Below are 21,495 nucleotides of genomic sequence, written 5' to 3' on the forward strand. Positions count from 1 at the left end.
AATCTTACAGGATTCTCATCACGCCTAAAAGAAAACCTGCACCCCTTAGTTGTCACCCTCCCCAGTCTTCCATCCCCGTGCCCCCACCGCTGCCAGCCCTAGGCAACCACTAAGCTATATTCTGTCACTGTGCATTTGCCTATTCTGAATGATTTCATAAATGGAATCATGCAGTATATGGTCTTTTGAGATTGGCATGATGTGAAAATATGATTTTAATAGCTGCATGGTATCATACAATACAAATGTGCTTCCATGAATTTGATCATTTCCCTATTTTTGGATATTCATGTTTCCAGTTGTTTGATATAAATACTGCTGTGATGAGCATCCTGTACACTCTCCCTGGGCCCCATCTAAGATTCCTTCCCCAGGCCAGATTGCTAGAGGGGGAACAATTGGGATAATATGTTTTTTTAAAAGACTCGACCTATACCTTACCTAATTGCATTTCAGTAACTAGAGTTCAAGTTTACATTGGGGTCACTCTTTATATTGTAGGGTTCTGAGGGTTTTGACAAGTGCACAAGGTCGTATATTCAATAATAAGGTATCACACAGAATAGTCTCACTGCCCTAAAAATGCCCTGGGCTCCATCTGTTCGACCCTTCCCAGCACCCCTGAACCATAGTCACCATCCAGCTAGCTGTCTCCGTATTTGCCTTTTCTGCAATCGCATGTAGTTGGGAATCATATAGTTGTAGCCGTTTTAGACTGGCTACTTTCACTTAGTGGTAGGCATTTAATATCCCTCCATGTTTTTTCATGGCTTGATAACTCATTTCTTTTAATCATTGAATAAAATTCCTTTGTATGGATGTACCAGTTTGTTTATCCATTCCTCTCTGGAAGGGCATCTTGGTTGCTTCCAATTTTTGATGAATATGGATAAAGCTGCTATAAACGTTTCTGTGCAGGTTTTTGTGTAGCTGTAAAGGTTCAACTGATCTGGGTAAAATGCCTTAGAGCACAATTGCTGGATCATGTGGTAGCTTTGTAAGATGAACTGCACCATTTTGCTTTCCCACCAGCAATGAGTGAGCGTTCTTTTTGCTACACATCCTCGCCAGCATTTGGTGTTGTCAGTGTTTTGGATTTTAGCCATTCTGATAGGTGTATAGTGGGATCTCGTTTTAATTTGCAATTCCCTAATGACCCATGATGCTGAGCATCTATTCATATGCTTGCTTGCCATCTGGATATCTTCTTTGGCGAGGTGTCTGTTCAGCTCTTTTGCCCATTTTAAATTGAGTTTTGAGAATTCTTTGTGTACATTGGAAACAAATCCTTTGTCAGATATTTTGTAAATATTTCCTTCTAGTCTGTGGCTTCTCTTTTTGTTCTCTTACCAAATTGCATTTCAGAAAGGTTAGAACCAATAGACACTCTTGTGAGCAGGGGATGCAAATAACAGGCCTGTCATATGCTTGCCCACATTATGAATTGTAATTAAAAAAAATCTTAGCCAGAATAACCATGCCTCTTCTTTTTGTGATAACAAAGGGGCATGACTTGTCATGTGCATTATTCTACGGCTTTTCTGCTCATAGGCTTTGCCTTCCCCCCAACCCTCTCGTCCTCAGAACAGTTCCTTCTGCAGCAGGGGGTGGGGGAGGGATGGAATCAAGGCCTGTGACGTCTAAACTCTAGCTCTAGAACTTAGCAACTGCAACCTTGGGTGAGTCATGTGATACATGGAGAGAACAGCCCATCTCATAAGGATCGATTTTTATCACCTCTAGAAGAAGTACTTCCTAACAGCAAAAGTCCTGTAAAAATATCTGCCACCAGCGCAGGCCTTGGTGGTTTGGCTGGAGCAGAGGCTCAGGAAGTGAGCCAGCCCCTTGGGGAAGGAAGCAGTAGGGTGTGGTTTTCCACCCCTCTGGCTGCTCATTGCACCTGCGTGGTCAGACCTGGGGGCCCAGGAGCCTTCCTGGAAGGCGGTGTGAGGAGGGATGTGATTTGCTGAGGAGTTGCTCCCGGCACACACAGGATGGAGGAGGAAGTACTAGGAGACAGTTTGCTTGCTGGGCTTGGGAGAACCTGGGTTTTAGAAATAGAACATCCAAAAGAAGGGTGAGGTTGAAGTCAGTCCCTTAGTTCCCTCTTGTGTGATGAACTTACTTGTACTAGGCATACTACGCTTTACAGTTTATTTGGAAAGAATAATAGCTGTCTATTATCAAACACTTACTAGGTGTGAGACCCTATGCAAGGAAGCAGTTGACATCAGTCCAGTGGTGACTACTATTATTAATTCTCATTTTGCAAATGAACTGAGGCTCAGAGAGGTTCAGTAACTTGACTGCAGATGCACAGCTATTAAGGGACAGGCCTGTATTCTGCTTTATAGCTACCAACCAACACAAAGGAGGCTGTGATCAGTGCCCAGTGACTGAAGTCTTTGTATGGCCCACAGGTATTCAGAGAAGGAGGGTCTCCAGTATTGGACAAGTCCAGGAAGGCTTCCTGGAGGAATGCGGCTAAAGTTAAACTCAAAGATAGGTAAGAATGATCTGATGGCTCAATCCTGGCTGCAGATTTCATTGCTCTGGGTTGGCACCTGGGGTCCCCAGGTGATCTTAAGTTGTGGCCATGTACCTGCTACCAGGCTAAGCAGACAGAAGCAGGGGGGCGTCCCACAGGTGAGGAGCAGGATGTGCAAGAGGCCAGGGTATGAATGAGCTTGTGAGGAGACCTTTGAGGGAGGGCTGGGTCTGAGCACCGGGAGGGGGGTACTGTAAGGCCAGGAGGCCCATTCAAGGGCAGGCACAGGAAGGTCCAGCAATTCCTTGGGGGCCAAGGCTTCGATATGACTGTTTTATCCAACATCTTGTCTATCACTCAGCCTGTCCTAGAGGCTGTCATTGTGGCAGCGTGTCCTGGGCAGCCTGGAGGAGCCTGTAGCCTGCCGAGGGCATGCAAGCATTTTCAACCTTTGGGGAAGCTCTGGCTTTTGCACTTCAGAACCAACATTTGTTCAAGTGATGAGGAGATAGAGGCCAGGCAGGGCCCTGGTTTCTGGAACAATCCACCCATTGTCAGTGTATCCCTGCCAACTGGATTCCCAGGGTCCCCTGGGCTAGCTGCAAAGAAGGCAGTTGCCAGGGACAGGCCCAAGGACTGACTGGCAGCCAAGTCAGGAAGCCATCTGCTGGCTTGTCCGCGGCCGTCTCGTTCGGCTTCTGATCCCCGGCCGGCGAAGGGAACAGGAGGGGAGAAAGAGACAGACGCAGGCAAACCAACTTAAGTGACAAACACGGGTTCGAGGCACGCAACGGTTGTGAGCACAGACCTTTACTGGAGTTAAGCTTGCATTCTCTGTTACAGGTTCCACGCGGGACAAGATACCCCGCGGGGGAACAACCTCTATGCGGCCGTCAGGTACGGCTCCCTGTGGGTCGTCTCCGCTTACCCCGTCCGGGTAACGCCTTATATGCATAATCAAAATCCAATAGGCTAACACCACGTATACAGGGGTGATTGGTAGATGCGGTTGGCGGGTGTGTGCGTCATATGCGGAAGCAGGATGTGGGCACCATCTTGGCTCACTCGATGGGCGGGGGGAACTCTAGAGCAGGCTGCAGCGTGTCCACTAGGCCTGACCCGGGAGGCGGCTCTCCACATCTCCCCCTTTTTTATTATTTTTGGTCCGTAGACCCTTTCTTAGACCCAGTGTCTCCATTGATGAGTGAGCTCCCGTGAGCTTGATTAGCCCACTACTTGTTTTGGTGCTTTGGGGAGTCTGGACTAGGCTCCAGCCATCTTGCGGCTGAACCTCTGGCACCAACCAGAGTGCACTCCTCATATAGAGACCGGAGAGCCCGTGAACTGGAAACCACGTGACTCTCCCTGCAGTGCTTCGCCTCGCAACTGGGCTAAGCGGGGCTCAGGAGAGCGGCAACCAGAGTCGAGGGTGTCACTAGATGTCTCTGTGCAATGGCCGGAGTCTAGTCTGGCCAGGACCGTGACTCTGCCTTAGAGATCATCCTAAGACCAAAATTATGACATCTGGTGCCGCCTTTTATACCCGGGACACAGCCATGGGCCTTGCCGCTGACCTTGCTTTCGAGCGTCCCGCCCTGAGTGGCCGGGATGGACCGTCCGGTGAGGGGGAGGACCGGGCAGCGGGACGGTCGTTGCCAGGAGCATCAGGGGCGAGTGACATAGCCAACATGGTAGTGACACGTAATTGCTGCTGTGTCTGGAACGAGCGTTCTAACAAACATTTAACAGTGACTAAGCCCACTAATAGTCCCACTGCCACGAGGATCCAAGTAGTCAAATTGGGCCAAGAGAACCATGAGGTGACTCGGTTCCACAGACTTTGTACAGTCTCGCCCAGTTTGGAAAGGTCGAAGTCAACGGGGGTCAACTTGATATCCCCAAGCACTCGAAGGTCTGAATCCACCTGTTGGGAGAGGTTAGTAAAGGTAGGGAGGTTTTAAAGCTGGTCCCCTTTCTATACGATAGAAGGGTGACTAGCGCTCCTGTTGTCATCTTGTCGTTCGTCGCCATCATCAGCAGAGTTGGAGACCGGATCTGGTGGCTCTGGTTGGAGGCTTATCAATTTTCTGGGCAACAGTTCCTTGGCGTCCTCGGGCGACGTCACGGTTCTCACCAGTCTTTCCGGAACCCACACAGGTTGACGTCCTGGTTCCTGGGGAAAAACACAAACAGAGCCTCTGGCCCAGCTGAGCACTGGGTCAGGGCCTTGCCACTGTCCCGACAGGACATCCTTCCATCGAACCAGACCTCTATGCGGGGGACTCGGAGAGGTGTGCTGAAGGGCAGGTGTCATGCCTTGTGAATTTTCATTTAAAAAATTATACGTAAACAAGGCTACGGACAGTTGAGCCTTTGGGGACAGGCCGTGACCTATCCCCCCTTTCTGTTTTCTGAGCAAGTCCTTGAGCGACCTGTGTGCTCTTTCAATGATTCCTTGCCCTTGAGGGTTGTAAGGGATTCCATGCTTTAATTGGACTTCCATATTGTCACAAAATTTTTGGAAGGTTTTGCTGGTGTAAGCAGGTCCGTTATCTGTCTTTAAAGTTTTTGGCTTACCCCAAGCTGCCCATTCAGGACGGCCAGAAAGGCGCACACCCTGCGCATTGAAGGCTGACCTACAGTCTTCTGCGCGATGGGGTCCCTTGTGGCAACGGCCACATAGCCTGGTTACCGCACACGGTCTATCAAATTGTTGGGTAGCAGGCGGTTGGCCTTTATTGGGACAGTTTCTTTTAATGTGTCCCGACTGGCCACAATGATAGCATCCCTTTGGTCTTGTTCCTAAGTCTTTGGGTTTCTTTGTAGCTACTTGTAAGGAGCTGGCTAGCATGGCAGCTAGACCTGCAGCAGTTAACGGGCTGCCAGCGTCTCTGCAGAGACGAACCCACTCCGTCATGCTCTTTCCCTTGTTTTGTACCAGGATAGCTTTACACTCTTTATTGCATTGTTCAAATATCATTTGTTTGACTACGGTCTCTGCTACTCCTGGGTCTGAGAAAATTCTCTCAGCCGCAGTTTGCATTCTGGCTACAAAATCCACGAATGGTTCAGTGGGGCCCTGCTGTATGCTGCTGAGTGAAGCTTGAGCCTCTCCCTCGCCTGCCAGTTTTTTCCAGGCGCCTATGAAACAGCGGAAAATCTGTCCATAGACTTCTTGAGGGAACCCTGTTTGATTTTGGGCATGGGCACCTTTCCCCAATAGCATATCTGCATTCCATCCGCCATGTCTCCCCGCTGCGTTTCTCGCAGCTTGTTCCTCCGCCAGCTCCTCGAACCATGCTTTCCAATCTATGTATCGGCCCTGTGGCAAACAAGCACGGGCCAGCTGATATATATCAGCGGGTGTATGATTTAGGGCGGAAAGGTTTTCAACCATATTCAATGTAAAAGGGGCATTGGGGCCATACTGATGGACGGCCTGCCTCAACTCCTTTAAGACTTTGTAATCATATGACTCATACTGATTATTACCTTGGGGATTGATAATAACCGGGTACATTTCTGAGACTGGTTCCGGCCCAAGTGGCTTGTAACCACCCAGCATACCAAAAGGTCTAAAAGTTGAAAAGGGGTTCCATCTCCAGAAATGTCTCCCTCTACCGCTTGATGACGTAAGGTCTTGAGGGCTTGCGTACGCAGGCGGGGGGCACAGCTGTAACTGCCCCTCCCTAGACCAGCCTGTAGGGGGTTCCGGGTCTCGCAAAGGAGGGCCACTGTAATTACCTGATTCGGCCACCAGAGGGAGCCCGTGGTGAGGGTTTTTGGTGAGATCACCAAAACCATTCACCGGAAACCGCCGCGCCCCTGCAGCAGGCGCTGGCGGGGCGGAAGGCTGCGTGGGTGAGACAGGGGGCCTCCCCCAATCGATCAGCGGAGGCGCGTCTGCACCCTCGGTCTCATCACCACCTGACTCTGAGTCAGAGCTGTCTGAACTAGCGCCTGACTCTGGTGGCTTGCAAGTTGGCGGCTCACCCTTACAGGAGCCGTCTGCAGACGAAGCCGACTGAGTTTCTTGGAGCGCGTGCCGTGCCTGTAGCAGGGCGGGGGACGGACGAAGGCCCCAAGTAGCTTCTGCCTCAAGACAAGCACGGACGGTCTCCCAGATAAGGACCAGGATAGGGTCCATGCATAGGCCCGTCCGGCGCGCCCGATCTATGTCATTACCAAGTTTTAACCAAGAAGGCAGGCTGAGGCTCCCGGAGTGGACGAACCAAGGGGCAAAAACAGCAACATCGTCAAGGAACCGCAGGAGGGAACTCTTCCTTACCGAGATACCCCGCTGCTTCAAAAGGGTCTTTAGGGGAGGTAACAAAGGTGAACTTTCTGACTGCCCCATGCTTGCAGTCGGCACTGGACCTTAACCACTCGGGGAGCTCTCCCGAGTCACTGGGGCTACCTGAACGCCCTCAGTCCTTAACTCTCACGTAACAGAAAGCACTCACCTTCTCGCAGTGATCAGGCGCGGAAGGTCCGCTGCGAACTCAGGATGCGCGTCCTCATCGGCTTGAGAAAGGTCAGGACGGTGCTCCTCGTTACGAGGGTTCCCCGTACGGGCCACCACTTGTCCGCGGCCGTCTCGTTCGGCTTCTGATCCCCGGCCGGCGAAGGGAACAGGAGGGGAGAAAGAGACAGACGCAGGCAAACCAACTTAAGTGACAAACACGGGTTCGAGGCACGCAACGGTTGTGAGCACAGACCTTTACTGGAGTTAAGCTTGCATTCTCTGTTACAGGTTCCACGCGGGACAAGATACCCCGCGGGGGAACAACCTCTATGCAGCCGTCAGGTACGGCTCCCTGTGGGTCGTCTCCGCTTACCCCGTCCGGGTAACGCCTTATATGCATAATCAAAATCCAATAGGCTAACACCACGTATACAGGGGTGATTGGTAGATGCGGTTGGCGGGTGTGTGCGTCATATGCGGAAGCAGGATGTGGGCACCATCTTGGCTCACTCGATGGGCGGGGGGAACTCTAGAGCAGGCTGCAGCGTGTCCACTAGGCCTGACCCGGGAGGCGGCTCTCCACACTGGCACGGAGCAGGGTGGGTACCCCTGCCTGCCCCCACCCTGGACTCGGTCCCAGGCTCGGTGCCAGCTCCCCCCCACTCCCCACTTCTTGCACTGGTACCTTGGTTTTTTTCTCAGTATTTAGCCTTCTGGGGCCAGAGACTCTATATTTACTTCTCTCCGGTGAATAACTGAGACCTGAGAACAAATGAAACAGGAAGAACAAACCGCACACAAACCCATCCGTGTTTAAAGGACCCAGATGTAGCCTTCCCTGGCCGCAGACCCCAGCACTGCGCTTGGCTGATCGCCAGGCACCTTAGGGTGTCCTGGAGAGGGCAAGCGTTTGAACAAAAATAAACATGCACACACAGCAAAAACCACCACCACTAACACCGACAAAAAAGCTCTAAGTTTTCATATTTTGTGCAAAACAGGGGGAGGAGAGGAAACCAAGGCGACCGGGTTCCCATCAGCAGTCAGGAAGCTTACCTGATTGTGCTCCCCCTCCCTCCCCCTCCCTCTCCTTCCCCCTCCCTCCCATCCTCTCCAGGAGGGAGGGCCCATTATCCACCCCGCCCCCATTAGTAGAAAAGAAAACTGAATTTTCAGAAGTGTTGTCAGTGGTGGAGCCAAGATCTGACCGAGGCCTGCCTGGCTGACTCTGGCCAGCCCCGCTCCTGCTGTGACCGGTGCCGCCGGCTCTGTGGGTTCCTGGAGTGGCCCTCACAATGCGGCCACAAGGACTGCAGGGAAGTCTGTGTTTTTATGAGGAAGTTGTGGGTGAACGTGGCTGGGAGGCGGTGTGTGCCAGGGTGTAAGACTGAGGACATTTGGACTTGTCCTTGCCCTCCTTCTGAACCTGGGACAGCACATCTCTGTAGACCTCAGTTTCCCCGACTGTAAGACGAAAAGGGGATTGGGCCAGATGGCACAGTTTGGGGATTCAGTGGAAGGGTGCAAAGTATAGATCTAGACATGGTTTATTGCTAGGCTCCAGATTTTCTTGCTCTGACTCTATAACATTCCACAATCCCCCGAATTAACCCCGAGGGCTCTGCACTTGCAAAGCAAATTTAACTACTTAAAAGAGAATCTGCCGCAAATGTGAGCCACTCAGCATTTTCCTGAAGAATCAAAGGACTCACTGCTTCTCTCTGCGAGCTTTGGTGATAAACAATGGTCAGGCAGGGGATGTTTGGAATTCGGGGGACTGTCCCCAGAGTTTGGGGCATGATGCATCCTACAGCTGGGGAAACAGAGGCCGGGAGAGGCACTGTGGGCCCCAGTGAGGGACAGGGCAGACCTCGGCCTCGGGCGCTGGAGCCCCTGAGCCTTCACATGGGGAGCCCATCTGCGCCTCACAACAACCTCTGTCCTGTGGGCATCGGGGGGGAGGATGCTCACTGCTGCCCCTTTACAGAGGGCCACATGGCTTAGTGAGCGGTGAGCTGGGGTTTGAACCTGTCCAGGCCCCGGGAGTCTCTCCCTCTGCCATGACTGGCTTCTAGAGAAGGTGGGGCTGACCCGAGGGTCCCAGACCCTACGTGGGGGCTCAGACCCTTGAGCCCCTCTCCTACCTCCTGTCCCCTCTTGCTCTTTCTGTGCAGTGAAGGATGGTGGTTTCCTTCCAGGTGCCCCTTGAGCATGTACTTTTCTGGCCCTGGTGGGGGAGGGAGGCCTCCCTGCCCATCTCTTCTCAATCAGTAACCACATTTACCGTCAGCAACACCAGTAGCAGCCAGCCCCCCGCCCCCACCCTGCCAGCCCCACACTGGCCTCCTTCCCAAACCCGTGCCAGGCAATTGACCACAGGAGACCCCCTCGGTGCCAGGCAGCACCCAGACTCTTAACATGAAGTCTCTCTGCCCAAAGACCCTCAGCACCACCCTGGATTGGGGACAGGGAGGGGACACACCAGCCACAGGAGGGACCCTGGGCCAGGGCTGAGGGGCCCTGCTCACTAGCTGGGCCCCTGATGAGCTGCAGTTCTCCCTTCCTCTCCACGGCAGCCCTTCCCCAGCACCCCACAGGCGCGGGACCCCGCCCAACTCGGTCTCTGACTTGGCTCCTTGGTGCACACACCGGGCCCCAGAGAGCCTGTCCCTGGCTCAGCACTCGGGGTTCACGTGGAACCTGTGGTTCTCAGACTCAGAGGGCCCTGGAAGCATAAAATCCGGCACTTCCCAGAGCCACCCCATCCTCGACCCACGCAGAGTCCACTGGGAGTTACTGGGCCTCTGTTGTGGGGCAGAGCAATGCAGCTGGGTGTGTGGGCTCCCCAGCAGAGGGAGCAGGGAGAGGAGTAGATCCAGGCCCCACCTTAGAAGACCCACAGACCTGTCCGGAACAGCGCTGCACAGGAGAACACAAGTCTGAGTGTGATCGCGCTGGTGCGGGCAGACGCCCTCCCAGGGGCCTCAGAAAGTGAAGTGTCCTGGTACTCCTATTTCTAGGTACATGTCTAAAATGATCGAAAGTAACCGAAAGCAGGGCTCAAACTGATACTTGCACATCAAAGTTCATAGCGGAATTATTCACAATTGTCAAAATATGGAAGCGACCCAGGTGTCCATCAACTGAGGAATGGATGAAGAAAATGCGGTACGGATAGGCAATAGAATATTATTCACCCATAAACAGGAAGTTTCTATACTTGTGACAATACAGATGAGCCTTGAAGACCTCATGTTGAGTGAAATAAGCAGAAACAAAAGGACAAATAAGCATGACCTCAATGATACAAAATGATTAGAATAAGCAAACTCATGGGGTCAGAATCTAGAATATGGGTTCTCAGGGGACAGAGAGGGGTAGGGAATAGGGAGTGAATGCTTAAAATTCTATTTGGGATGGTGGGAAATTTTTAGCAATGGATGGTGGTGATGGTGGCACAACACTGTGAATGTAATTAACAATACTGAATTATATATTTGAATGTGGCTAAAAGGGGAATTTTTAAATTATATATGTTACTAGAATTAAAATTGAAAAAAAAAATCCATGGACCTGCACAACACAAACAGTTAATCCTAAATTAAATCATGGACTATAGATAGTACAATTATAAAAATGTTATTTTATCAACTGTAACAAATGAGCCACACCAATGTCAGGTGCTATAATAGGGTGGTATATGGGAACCCTGTATTTTATGCATAATTTTTCTGTAAACCCATAATTTTACTTAAAAGAAAAAGTATTAAGTGAATGAATTATCTTGTCTCAGCTTGGCCCTGTTATCAGCCTTAGGCTACCTCCTTTATCTGTTCTCATTTGAATATCATTTATCTAAAATATCTATGATCACTCTCGGTGCTGTTTATTATGATTAGAGATTCACTTCTCTTTCGCAGCTTTGAATGATTTTACCTTTCGTATAGAAACTCTTCAAATCGCTCCCAAGCAAATGTATCCCACCTGCTTCTTGTTGGAAGCCAAAATGTCATTTTACGTAAATTGCCAAAACTTAATATTTCGTTAAAAGCAACAAGTTTTTTGGTAACTTTGATTCATGTATGTAAGGCATATTGAGTTTTTTGTGTCTGTGGCAATATGGCCTACTTTCTGAACACCACTCCCAGCGCATACTTACACTTGAAAAGGAGGCTTAATCCAAAGGAATGAATTTCTAAGGGTAGAAATGTGTGCCCTTTGCAAACAGAGAGGCTTTCATTTGTTCTCTTCTCTGCCCTTGTCTGTGTTTTTCTTGGATTCACCCCCTGTGCTTTTTCATCCTTACCCTAATAGTATCAAGGGCTCACGTGTTCACCAGAAGGTACACAGGGACACCCTAGCTGAACTGGAGGGAGGGTGGCATCCTCCTTTGATCTCATTGGCTGCTTGGTCAGCAGTGGGGGAAGTTTTCGAAATATTTCAGCCAGGACCTTTTGGTTGCAAGTGACAGAAACCAAACTAAGGCAGGCCTAGACAGAGAAGGAATTTGTTGACTCCCATAGAAGGGGTGGATACTGGGGCTCTCAGAATCGAAGGAAAAAAAGTCTGGGAACCAGGACTTCTGGGATGACAACTGTGCGGCCAATGCCCCAGGGCTCTCCCCACCTGGCATCCTTTCTCTCTGCCTTCTTCTGTGCCTTTTCACCTGTTGGCCTCGTCCTCTCCTGCTCCTGATGTGCATTCTCCACATGCTGGAAAATGTGGCTGCACCGGCAGAGAGCACTGCTTGCTCCCAGTGTCTTATATCAAGCTCAGGGAAGGATTCCAGTGGATCCGTTGCTGTTGCCAGGTGGACGAAGTGCTGTGATTGGCCGGGCCTGGACCATACACCCACCCTTGCGGCCAGGGCATGGGTCTGGTACCAGGGGATGGGAGACAGGGAAACTTCCTGGAAAGATACCCAACTACAGCTAACATGATCCTCTATATATGCTTGAATTTGAAAACTCCAGGGTATAGATAAATGTCAACTACCATTGGTAGCATACTTGGGAGCCCAGGATATTTTAAAATTGAGACCCTTCACAATTTAATTCCAACCTCTTTTCCCCTTATGCCTGACGCTCCCAGTCACACACCTCCAGTCCCACTAAGCTCATTGCCCAGTAAATAAATATTTGTGGAAGAGTGAATGAGTGTTTCCTGTACCTGGCCCACACTTTCCTACCTCTGGGCCTTTGTACCCACTGCTTTGTCAGCCAGAACGTGCCTTCCACCCTGCTTATTCCTTCTTGTTTTAATCATATCCATGATCTAAGGACTAGTTCAAATGCCACCTCTTCCAGGAAGTCTTACCTGATCCTAACACAGGCAGTGATTTGTTTCTTTTGAAGCCTTGGATTGCACCATTCTTTATAGATTATAACCAGATTTTATGTTGTTTGTACTATGTATTTACCAGAAGGAAATTTCCAACAATGTGTCCATCATCACCCAGATGGGAGGTAGTGAGTTCTCCATCCCTGGAAGCATTAAAAAGAGGTCTGTTCCGGGTTGTTGTAGAAAAAGGAAGACTTCTTGCGGACTTCGTGTAGGTCAAATTGAAGACAAACCAAAGTGGCTAGTAGAGGCCAAATGGGAACTGGAGCCTTACCTCAACCATCATCAGATTAGTTTTGGAAAGAAACCAGAAATCTAGGTTTTTATAAACATCCAGCCAATCGTCAGGTCCCCCTTCAAGAGTGGTCACTCTGGTTCGGTAGTGAATTGAAAGAAGGTACGGGGAGCCACTGGCAGAGTGCTCATATTTAATCATTCCCTCCCCTCTAACACTTACAGAGCAGTTGTCCCTTATATACTGAATTACACAAAAGTGGCATTTTTATAAAAATCTAGATTTTTATAAACATTTTAAATGTTGGCAACATATTAAAAACCTTTCCACTCATTGTGATCTATACATCTATAGACAATAGATCTATAAGTCAAATTTGGTCTGTGGAGTGCCAGTTTGTGACTTCTAGTGGAAACTAAATCTTGGCTTCTGCGAGTGCTGGGGAGGGCGCTGGGTGATGCACTATTGCCAGTGGCCACCAGAGGGCGAGCTGGTCATTGCTACAGGCTGGGGTCTGGGTTGGTGGCGGTTTCTGCTAATGGCAGAATTTCCTCTTTCATCCTTCTCTCTTACTCTTTGATGCCTGTCACCTCTGGTCTGCTAATGAAACCCGCTCCCTTGAGAAACAAAACAAGTTCGAAAGCAGCAAAGAAATACCACAGGAAAAAGAAAAGAATGGCCACTAGTACTCTTCAACAGCTTTTCTTTAATCTAAATCGATTGCTTGATTTTTAAAATTGATACATGTATTTGGCAAAAAAATTCCAACATGGGCAAGCCATGGTGGCTCAGCAGGTAGGGATGCTTGCCTGCTATGCCCGAGGACCTAGGTTCGATTCCCGGTGCCTGCCCATGTATTATAAAAAAAAAAAAAAAAAAAAAAAAAAAGATGTTATTAAAAGATTTTCAGTTTTAAAAAAAAAAAATTCCAACACTGCAGAATATTACTGTTCCCACTGCAAACCTCTGCCATCACCGTTAACCCTTCCCTATTGGTTCAAGGGCTTTGGAATCCACATGTAATTGTTGTTGCACATGTAATGTACACTTTTCTTGCAGGTAAAATTCTGCAGTATTTGTGCAATTAAATTAAATACATCAGTACAGACGTCCTTGATAGTCCTTATAAAAGTCATAGGACACCCTTAGCAGTTCCGAGGAGGAGGCATTTCCAGGAACCTAATCACACTTCATAACACCTAATACACGTTGACTTTTAGATACAATGTTTAATGACATATTTCTAGCATTAAAGAAACATTTTTTCTTTTTTTACTATGGAAATTTTCGTATATTCACAAAAACAGAACGGCACCTCCAGCACCAGCTCTGACAATTATCAACTCAAGATCGCTCTTACTCTCTGCCCCTGTGGACTTGTTAGTCGGAGTATCTTAAAGCAAATCCCAGACATTGCGTCTTTTCCCCATAAATGCTTTCATAGTACATACTCTTTTATTCTGTTGTTCTTCATAAGTGAAATCATGGCTGACAGGCTCAGCACAGTTACCTCCTCCTCAGGCCAGTGCAGCCCTTTCTGATTCTATCTCAGCTTCAGCTGTCTTAGGGGTGGAAGCCCACACCTTATTTACCTTCCCCATCAGCAGATTCACTTTTCCGTTTTCCACTCTTTTTTTTATACCAAGAATATGGATTAAAGTCAATAATTTAAATTCAAGGAATGACCCAAACACAGGTCTGCTCTCTGATAAAGGTGGCCACGGCCAAAACCCATCCCTTGGACAACATCGTCGCCCCACACAGCTTAAGGTGTGGGGGCCAATCGAGGCCTGAAATAGCTGAATTCTGGGTACAGAAAAGGTGGCATAAGGCTGTCAATGTCAAACGTACAAAGATCAAAGCTCATGGGGCTTCTACCTGTCTGGATTTGTCCTCGCCTGCCTTGGATGCTGGTGATGGCTCAGTAGAGAAGATTATATTTTCCAAAGCTGGCTGGCAACCTCTCCCCACCCACATGCACTTAAGTTCCCTTGACATGTCTCCTGTTGAAAGATGAGGCCTCTGTCCTTTCTCTTTGAATATGGATAGGCCTGTGACTTACTCATGACCCATAGAAAGCAGAAGTGATACGGCTGGCTTCTGCAGCTCGCCCGTAAATGGAAGGCAGCTTGTACGTGGTTAGTTAGAACACTTGGGCTCAGAGTCAGGTGAATAGACTGACCACCCTATGCTGTTAGGAAACCCAAACGATCACACATGAAGAGACCACATGGGGAGGTCCTGAGACCACATGGAAAGAGAAAGAGAGAATGTTCAGTGGGTCCTCAGCTGTTCCAGGCTCCTGCGTTCTAACACAAGCCTCCATCTTACTGCAACTTCATGAGAATTTGAGCCAGAACCACCCAGCTGAACCCATTCCCTGACCCACAGAAACCATGAGGGGTAACCAAACGATTATTGTTGCTTTAGGTCTAAGTTCAGGGGTGAATTATGGCTCAGCAAAGGATAACTGGCACACTCTAGAAGATATTCTGGGGACTTTCCTGTGGAGGTGGGTGTAAGAACCGCCTAGGTTTCAGGGGAGTGAACAGCTTCTATTTTTTTTGTTTTGTTTTTAGAAAGGGGAATTTATTAAGTTGCAAGCTTACAGTTCTAAGACCATGGAAATGTCTAAATTGAAGCAAGCTTATAAAAATGTCCAAATTAAGGCACCAACAAGAGGTTACCTTCACTCCAGAAAGGCCGATGAAGTTCAGGGTTTCTTTTTCAACTGGAACGGCTTTCTCTCCAGGCTTCTTGTTTCATAAAGCTCCCCCAGGGGCGTTTTCCTTCATCTCCAAAGATCTCTGGCTGCATGGGCTCTCATGGTTCTTGTGGCTCCCAAGCTTTCTCCAAAATGTTTCCTCTTTTAAAGGATTCCAATAAACTAATCAAACCCACCTGGAATGGGTTGTGTCACATGTCCCTCTAATCTAAGGTTAATACCCACAATTGGGTGAGTCACATCTCCATGGAGATAATCTAATCAAATTTCCAACCTACAGTGCTGAATAGAAATGAAAAGAAATGGCTTTCTCCATGTGATGAATCAAGATTAAAACATGGCTTTTCTAGGGTACATCATCCTTTCAAACTGGCATACCCACCAAAACCATTCCTGCCAATCCTGAAGAATACCCAGGGCATTATATAAGATTCTACAAAGGTTCCGTGCACTAGGGTAACTGCAAAACCTCCAGCCTCCAGATGGGTTCCTAGAGAGACAAGTCCTAAATGCAGAGGGGCCAGCCTCTCCAGAACATCCACCATCCCCCTATTCCGTATTATTAACAGCTATTAACCTTCCAACATGAAAAAAGCTAGAATGGAAATAGCTCACATACCTCTAAAGAGTGGGAGAAAGATCAAAGGTGTTGATGGAGTTATAGAGAGAATGCTGGGGTTAACAAATGTGAACAGGTTTCTTGATATTCAGATTTTAGTGGCCCCCAAATATTCTACTTGTGACAGCGAGTCTACCTCTAACGGCCTGACTCTTTGAGATGTGTTGCTTCCTCTCCCTTCCCTGAGAGGTGAACAGACAGTTTCACACCCTGCCCTGCATGAAGGAGAGCTGGCCCCTTTCTCGACTTGGGCCTGGAGAGGAATGGACGAAGTGTTCCATGGACAGACCATGTGGGATTTGCAGAGACGGCACCCTGTGTAGACTGCCCTCCTTGTCAGAGCTGCCCCGAGCTCAGGCCAGTGACTGGACCCTGTCCTCACTGTACGGGAGGAGACGGCCCTGGGAACACATTACACAACATCTTCTTTATGGACCAGCCTCATCCACCACTGCCTTAGCTCTCCAGAGAATTTTCTGGCTTTTTTTTTTTTTTAATAATTTTTTTTTAACAAGAGTAGTTGTAGGTTTACACAAAAACTATGCAGAAAGTACAGAGTTCCCATATGCCACCCCTCACTGTTTTCCCAAATAATATTTCACATTACTGTGGAAACTTTGCTATCACTGATGAAACATTATTATTATAATTGTATGATTAACTGTGGTTCATAGTTCACATCAGTGTTCACACTTTCTATTCTGGTAACAAGTATACAACCTAAAACTAATCATTTTAGCCACTTTCAAGTGTACAATTCAGTGGTGTTAATTACACTCACAATGTTGTGCTGTCGTCACCACCTGCATTACCAAAACTTTTCCATCACCCCAAACAGAAACTCTGTACCCATTAAGTGTTAACTCCCCACTCCCCACCCTCACCCCTGCCCCTGGTAACCTTTATTCTAATTTCTGACTATGAATTTGCATATTCTAATCATTTCATATCAGTGAGATCATACAACATTTGTCCTTTTGTGTCTTGACTCATTTTGCTCAACATGTCCTCAGGTTTCATCCGTGTTGTCATTCCTTATTATGGCTGAATAATATTCCATTAGTCCATAATATTTCCATTGTATTTGTATCTACCATATACTGTTTACACATTCTTCCATTGATGGGCATTTGTGTTGCTTCCACCTTTGGGCAATTATAAATAAAGACGTGAGGAGCATGGCTTTCAAAAGCAGTCACTTAATTTTCTCCTGTGGACACTGAGAATTAGGTGACTGACCAAATTTCTGGTTTTGCTTTGGTTGCTGGAAAATGTACAACAAAACTGCGGCTCCCATGATAAGGGTATAGATCATTGTTCAGGTTTGCGAGCTGCTGGAACGCGATACACGGAATGGCTTTTAAAAAGGAGAATTTATTAAGTTGCAAGTTTACAGTTCTAAGCTGTGGAGATGTCCAAATTAAAGCAAGTCTATGAAAATGTCCAAATTAAGGGACCAATAAGAGGTTACCTTCATTCAAGAGAGGCCAGTGAAGTTCAGGGTTCAACTGGAAGGGTAGATGGCGAACGTGGTGACGTCTGCTTTCTCTGCAGCTTTTTGTTCATGAAGCTTCTGCAGGAATGTATCCCTCCTTCCCCCTCAAAGGACTCTGTCAGGGCTCTGTGATTCGCGTGGTTATCTCGTTGTTTGAAGCTTCCTCAAAATGCTTCCTCTTTTGAAGGAGTCCAGTAAACTAATCAAGACCCACCTGGAATGGGTGGAGTCACATCTCTCTCTAATCAAATGAATACCCACAATTGGGCGCACCACATCTCCATGGAGGTAATCCACTCAGAGACGCCAGCCTGCATTGTTGGATGGGATTAAAAGAAGTGTTGCTCCCACGTGATTCATGCATCAGGATTAAGCCATGGTTTTATAGGGGGCAGAATCTTTTCGAACCAGAACAATCATGAAGGTAGAAAAATGAAGAAAAAAAATCACAGTCTCACTGCCCAGAGAGAGGGAGACTCTGGACTTGGTGGTGTGGCCTTCCAGATACTCTGCTATGTGTGTAAATACACACAAATGCCGACACACAGAAGAGTGGGACTTCGCAATGCACACAGCTTGTATACATTCGAATCACCTTTTCATGGCATTGCATATTCTTCTGCAATGTGGAGCCTCAATTTCTTGGGAGCCTCCTCATTTCAAGAAGTCTGTAACACTTTTAGCCCCATTCCTAGAAAAGTAACCACGAACAAATGCATGCAAATCGGACATTTGATTTCAGGAAGCCCACAGATTTCCTAAACTCCACTCCCTAATCTCAGTTATAAATTAGGTTCTAAAGCTGCAATTTCGTTTGGTTATGGCTGCCTAATATTCACTTACGTTACTATCTTGTGATTTCATTTAACCAGTCCCCTATCCCTGGACATTTAGCTGGTCTCTCATGTTTTAAACTGTACTGAGCATCACTGTAGCAAAGTCACTGTGAGTGCTTTGTCCCGGTTTTGTAAATTTCTGCTGGTTGCAGTTTATGTAGCTGCTTTAGATCTTTTCTGTAACAAGGCAGGTCAGGCTTAAATAGATACAATGTTTTGAAAATGAGAAATACGTGAAGTGGAACTGCTCCCAGCCCTGGCTTGGCGAAGGGCCCCGGGACCTCCGGTCCCCGCTGGTGAGGACCAGGCGGGCTTCCAGCAGCAGCCTGTCAATGGAGCCTGTCATGCGGCCGCGGGGCATCTGGCCTTGCTGCTCAGCCGGCGGGGAGCAGTGATTTATGTCCTGGGTGGAGGAAGAATAAGGGCCGTGTGCTCCCTCCTGGAGCCGGTTTAGGGCAGAGCTGCGGGCGGGCGGCGGGCGGCGGGCGGTGGGCGGCGGGCGGGGTGGGACCGCGGGAGAGGCAGAGGCTCACGCCCGGGCTGCTTCTCCAACCCCGCTTCCCTCCCGAGTAGTCCGAGGGTGGAAGCAGCTGGGTTCCGACGCACCGGCCTGCAAATCTGAGTGTCCACAAAGCCGGTCTCGCAGCCATGTCTGGAGGCTGCCCCTGGGAGGTGGGCAGGGCCCAACCCAAACAGTCACCAGAAAAAGGGGCCTTTGTGGCAAGCCGAGGAGGACGAGGAGAGCGAGGGGGAGGACGGCGGGCTGGGGGAGGATGCCGAGAGCTGGGGAGCTGGGTTGCTCCCGGGCCGCAGAAAATCGTTGCATCGTGGGGGAGAGGGGCTGTGCGTTAGGTGAGGCATTGGGGGCTCTGGTCTCTACAGCAGTTTTTTCCCTCCACTTTCCATTTCTTCCTTCCTTCTTCCTCTCCTTCCCTCGCTTACTTCCTTTTTCTCCTCCTGCCTTCTATCGTCCCTCCCCTCCTCTGTCCCTTTCTCTGTCCCTCTCTCCCTCCCTTGCTTATTTCTTTTGTTCTTTCATCGTTTTCTTTCAAAAGATTTTTCTTTACTAATTTTGGTAATCACAACAGCTAACGGTGCTCATTTACACGGTGAGTTCATACGAAGATGGGGAAAGAGGGGGCAGGGCTCGGCAAACTCTGCCAGCCTGGGGCCCACCTCAGTTCCCGGTTCTCACGGCCCCCCGAGCCCAGGGCCAGGGCGGCCCATCGTTTGCTTTTCCAAAAAAACAGTGGCAGGTGGCACCCTGGCAGGGGTTTTCAGTGTGGAATATTTGGAACTGGGTAAAGACTCTATAGACATGCAGCGGAAGGACCCCCGAGGGTCGTATGTCCTGCAATGCCTGGCTGTCAACTGTCCTGCCCACAATGCCTACCGTGCCCCAGCGCCACAGCACGCTTCTAAAGTGCAGCAATATGTGCACAGCCCTCCAGAGAGTGGGGCTGCACCCAATCAGTCTTCGTGTGTGCGTGATAAAATACACATCACCTATAAAGTCGCCGTTTTAACCATTTTGGTGTATGATTCAGCGGTGTTAAGTAAACTTACAACGTTGCACAACCATTATCACTGTCTCGTTCCAGACTCATCATTTCATTAAAAAAAGTGTTTTTACAGCTTGTGGTTTTTTAAAAAACTTTTTATTGCACTGATAAACACGACTCAGCAGACTTGAACAGACATCAAAACACCGATGCTCACAGTGGCATTATTTATGGTTGTCAAAAGATGGAAGCAACCCCAGTATCCATCAATAGATGAGCAGGTAAACCAAACATGGTATATCCATGCAATGGAGTATTATTCAGCCATAAAAAGGAATGAAATTCTAATATGTGGGACAACATGGATGAGCCTAGAGGGCATCGTGTTGAGTGAGATAAGGCAGGCACTAAAGGACAAATATTATATAGTCTCACTGACTTGAAACAATTAGAATAGGCAACTCATCGAGTCAAAAATCTAGAAAATAGGTTAATAGGAGAAGGCGTGAAGATAAGAAATGGGGAGTTGAGGCTTTAAGTGAGCAGGGTTCCTATTTGGAATGATGGAAAAATGTTTTGGTAATGGATGGGGGTGATGGTAGCACAACATTGTGGATGCAATTAACAGCAGTGAAATACACATCTGAGTATGATTAAAAGGGGGAATGTCAGATTGTATATGGGTAAGAGAATACAATTAAAAAAAAAATCCATGGAACTACACCACACAAACAGGGAAACCTAAGTTCACGGACTTTAATTATAGTACAATTATAAAACTGTGCTGCCATCGGTTGTAAACACATCCTACACCAATGCAGGGCGGCGGCGGTGGGGGGTGTATGGGGGTCCTGTATTTTATGCATGATTGCTCTGTAGACTCACAACTTCTCTAATTTAAAAAAGCCTGTATAACTCAAAATTTCCATCTCTGACCTCATTCGAGTGTGTAAGTATTAATTACATTCATATTATTGTGCTACCATCAATAATATCTATTTCCCCAATTTTGTCATCATTCAAGCAGAAATTCCGCACCCATTAAACAATAACTCCCTCCTCCCCTCCCCTTCCCGCCAGCACTTGGTAACCTCTAATCTCTACTTGTCTCTGTGGAATTTGCCTCTTAGAGGTATTTCATGTAAGTGAGATCATATAATATTTGCCTTTTTATGTCTGGCTTATTTTGTGCAGCACGATGTCTTCAAGGCTCATCCGTGTTGTCGCACATGTCAGAACTTCATTCCATTTTACAGCTGAGTGACACTCCATCCTGTTTCTCTGTTCATCAGCTGACGGACACTTGTGTTGTTTCCTCCTTATGGCTGCTGGGAACAATGCATTCAATTATTTTGGATGAACACCTAGAAGTTAGATTGCCGAATCCATTCTTTTTAACAGATGCATAAATATTCAAGAGTGTGAATCCAACAATATTTGTTCAACCACATCTCTATAACAGATATTCAGATTCCTGGTTTTGCTTTGCTTTTTGCCATTTCAAACAATGTTGAAAAAACAAACTCCTTTTTATATATCCTTTCGGTGGGTGCTTTTTCCCTTTAAAAAACCACTTACAGGTGGGGCTGCTGGGCTAAAGTGAATGTGTATTTCCTATTTTAGAAGAGAATGTGAGATTGCTTTCCAAAAAGGTGCCAGGGTTTATGTGCTTACAGCAACTGCAGCTGCCCATTTCCCAGACTACCAAACCACCACTGGCTATTATTGTTTATGTTAAAATTTTGTCTATTTCTGGGTGAAAAACAAACAAACAAACAAAACCTGTATCT

The 21,495-nt window shown here is 47.9% G+C and overlaps 1 protein-coding gene and 1 long non-coding RNA gene across 9 annotated transcripts in view; one reads left to right on the forward strand and one right to left on the reverse strand.

The window, feature by feature from the left end:
• Positions 1–21,495, forward strand: part of SPOCK2 (SPARC (osteonectin), cwcv and kazal like domains proteoglycan 2) — a 90,732-nt gene that overhangs the window by 31,732 nt on the left and 37,505 nt on the right. For 6 of the 8 annotated variants that reach the window (XR_013161518.1, XR_013161517.1, XR_013161520.1 and 3 more), the window contains exons 10-11: positions 2,421–2,506; positions 3,332–3,385. The exons of the other annotated variants lie outside the window; for them this stretch is intronic. Coding sequence is in view for 3 of the 6 variants with exons in the window: in XM_077124998.1 (XP_076981113.1) it covers positions 2,421–2,506; positions 3,332–3,385 (140 nt within the window). In the remaining 3 variants the exon portion in view is untranslated. The remainder of the gene's footprint in view (positions 1–2,420; positions 2,507–3,331; positions 3,386–21,495) is intronic. 8 annotated transcript variants of the gene reach the window in all.
• On the reverse strand, positions 3,283–8,021 carry LOC143653758 (uncharacterized). Its single transcript, XR_013161521.1, has 2 exons — positions 6,952–8,021; positions 3,283–4,661 (listed from the first exon to the last, which is right to left on the reverse strand). It is a non-coding gene; the product is annotated as an uncharacterized LOC143653758 (long non-coding RNA).

This window comes from Tamandua tetradactyla, chromosome 13 (genome assembly GCF_023851605.1).
Source record: "Tamandua tetradactyla isolate mTamTet1 chromosome 13, mTamTet1.pri, whole genome shotgun sequence".
Lineage (NCBI taxonomy): Eukaryota > Metazoa > Chordata > Mammalia > Pilosa > Myrmecophagidae > Tamandua > Tamandua tetradactyla.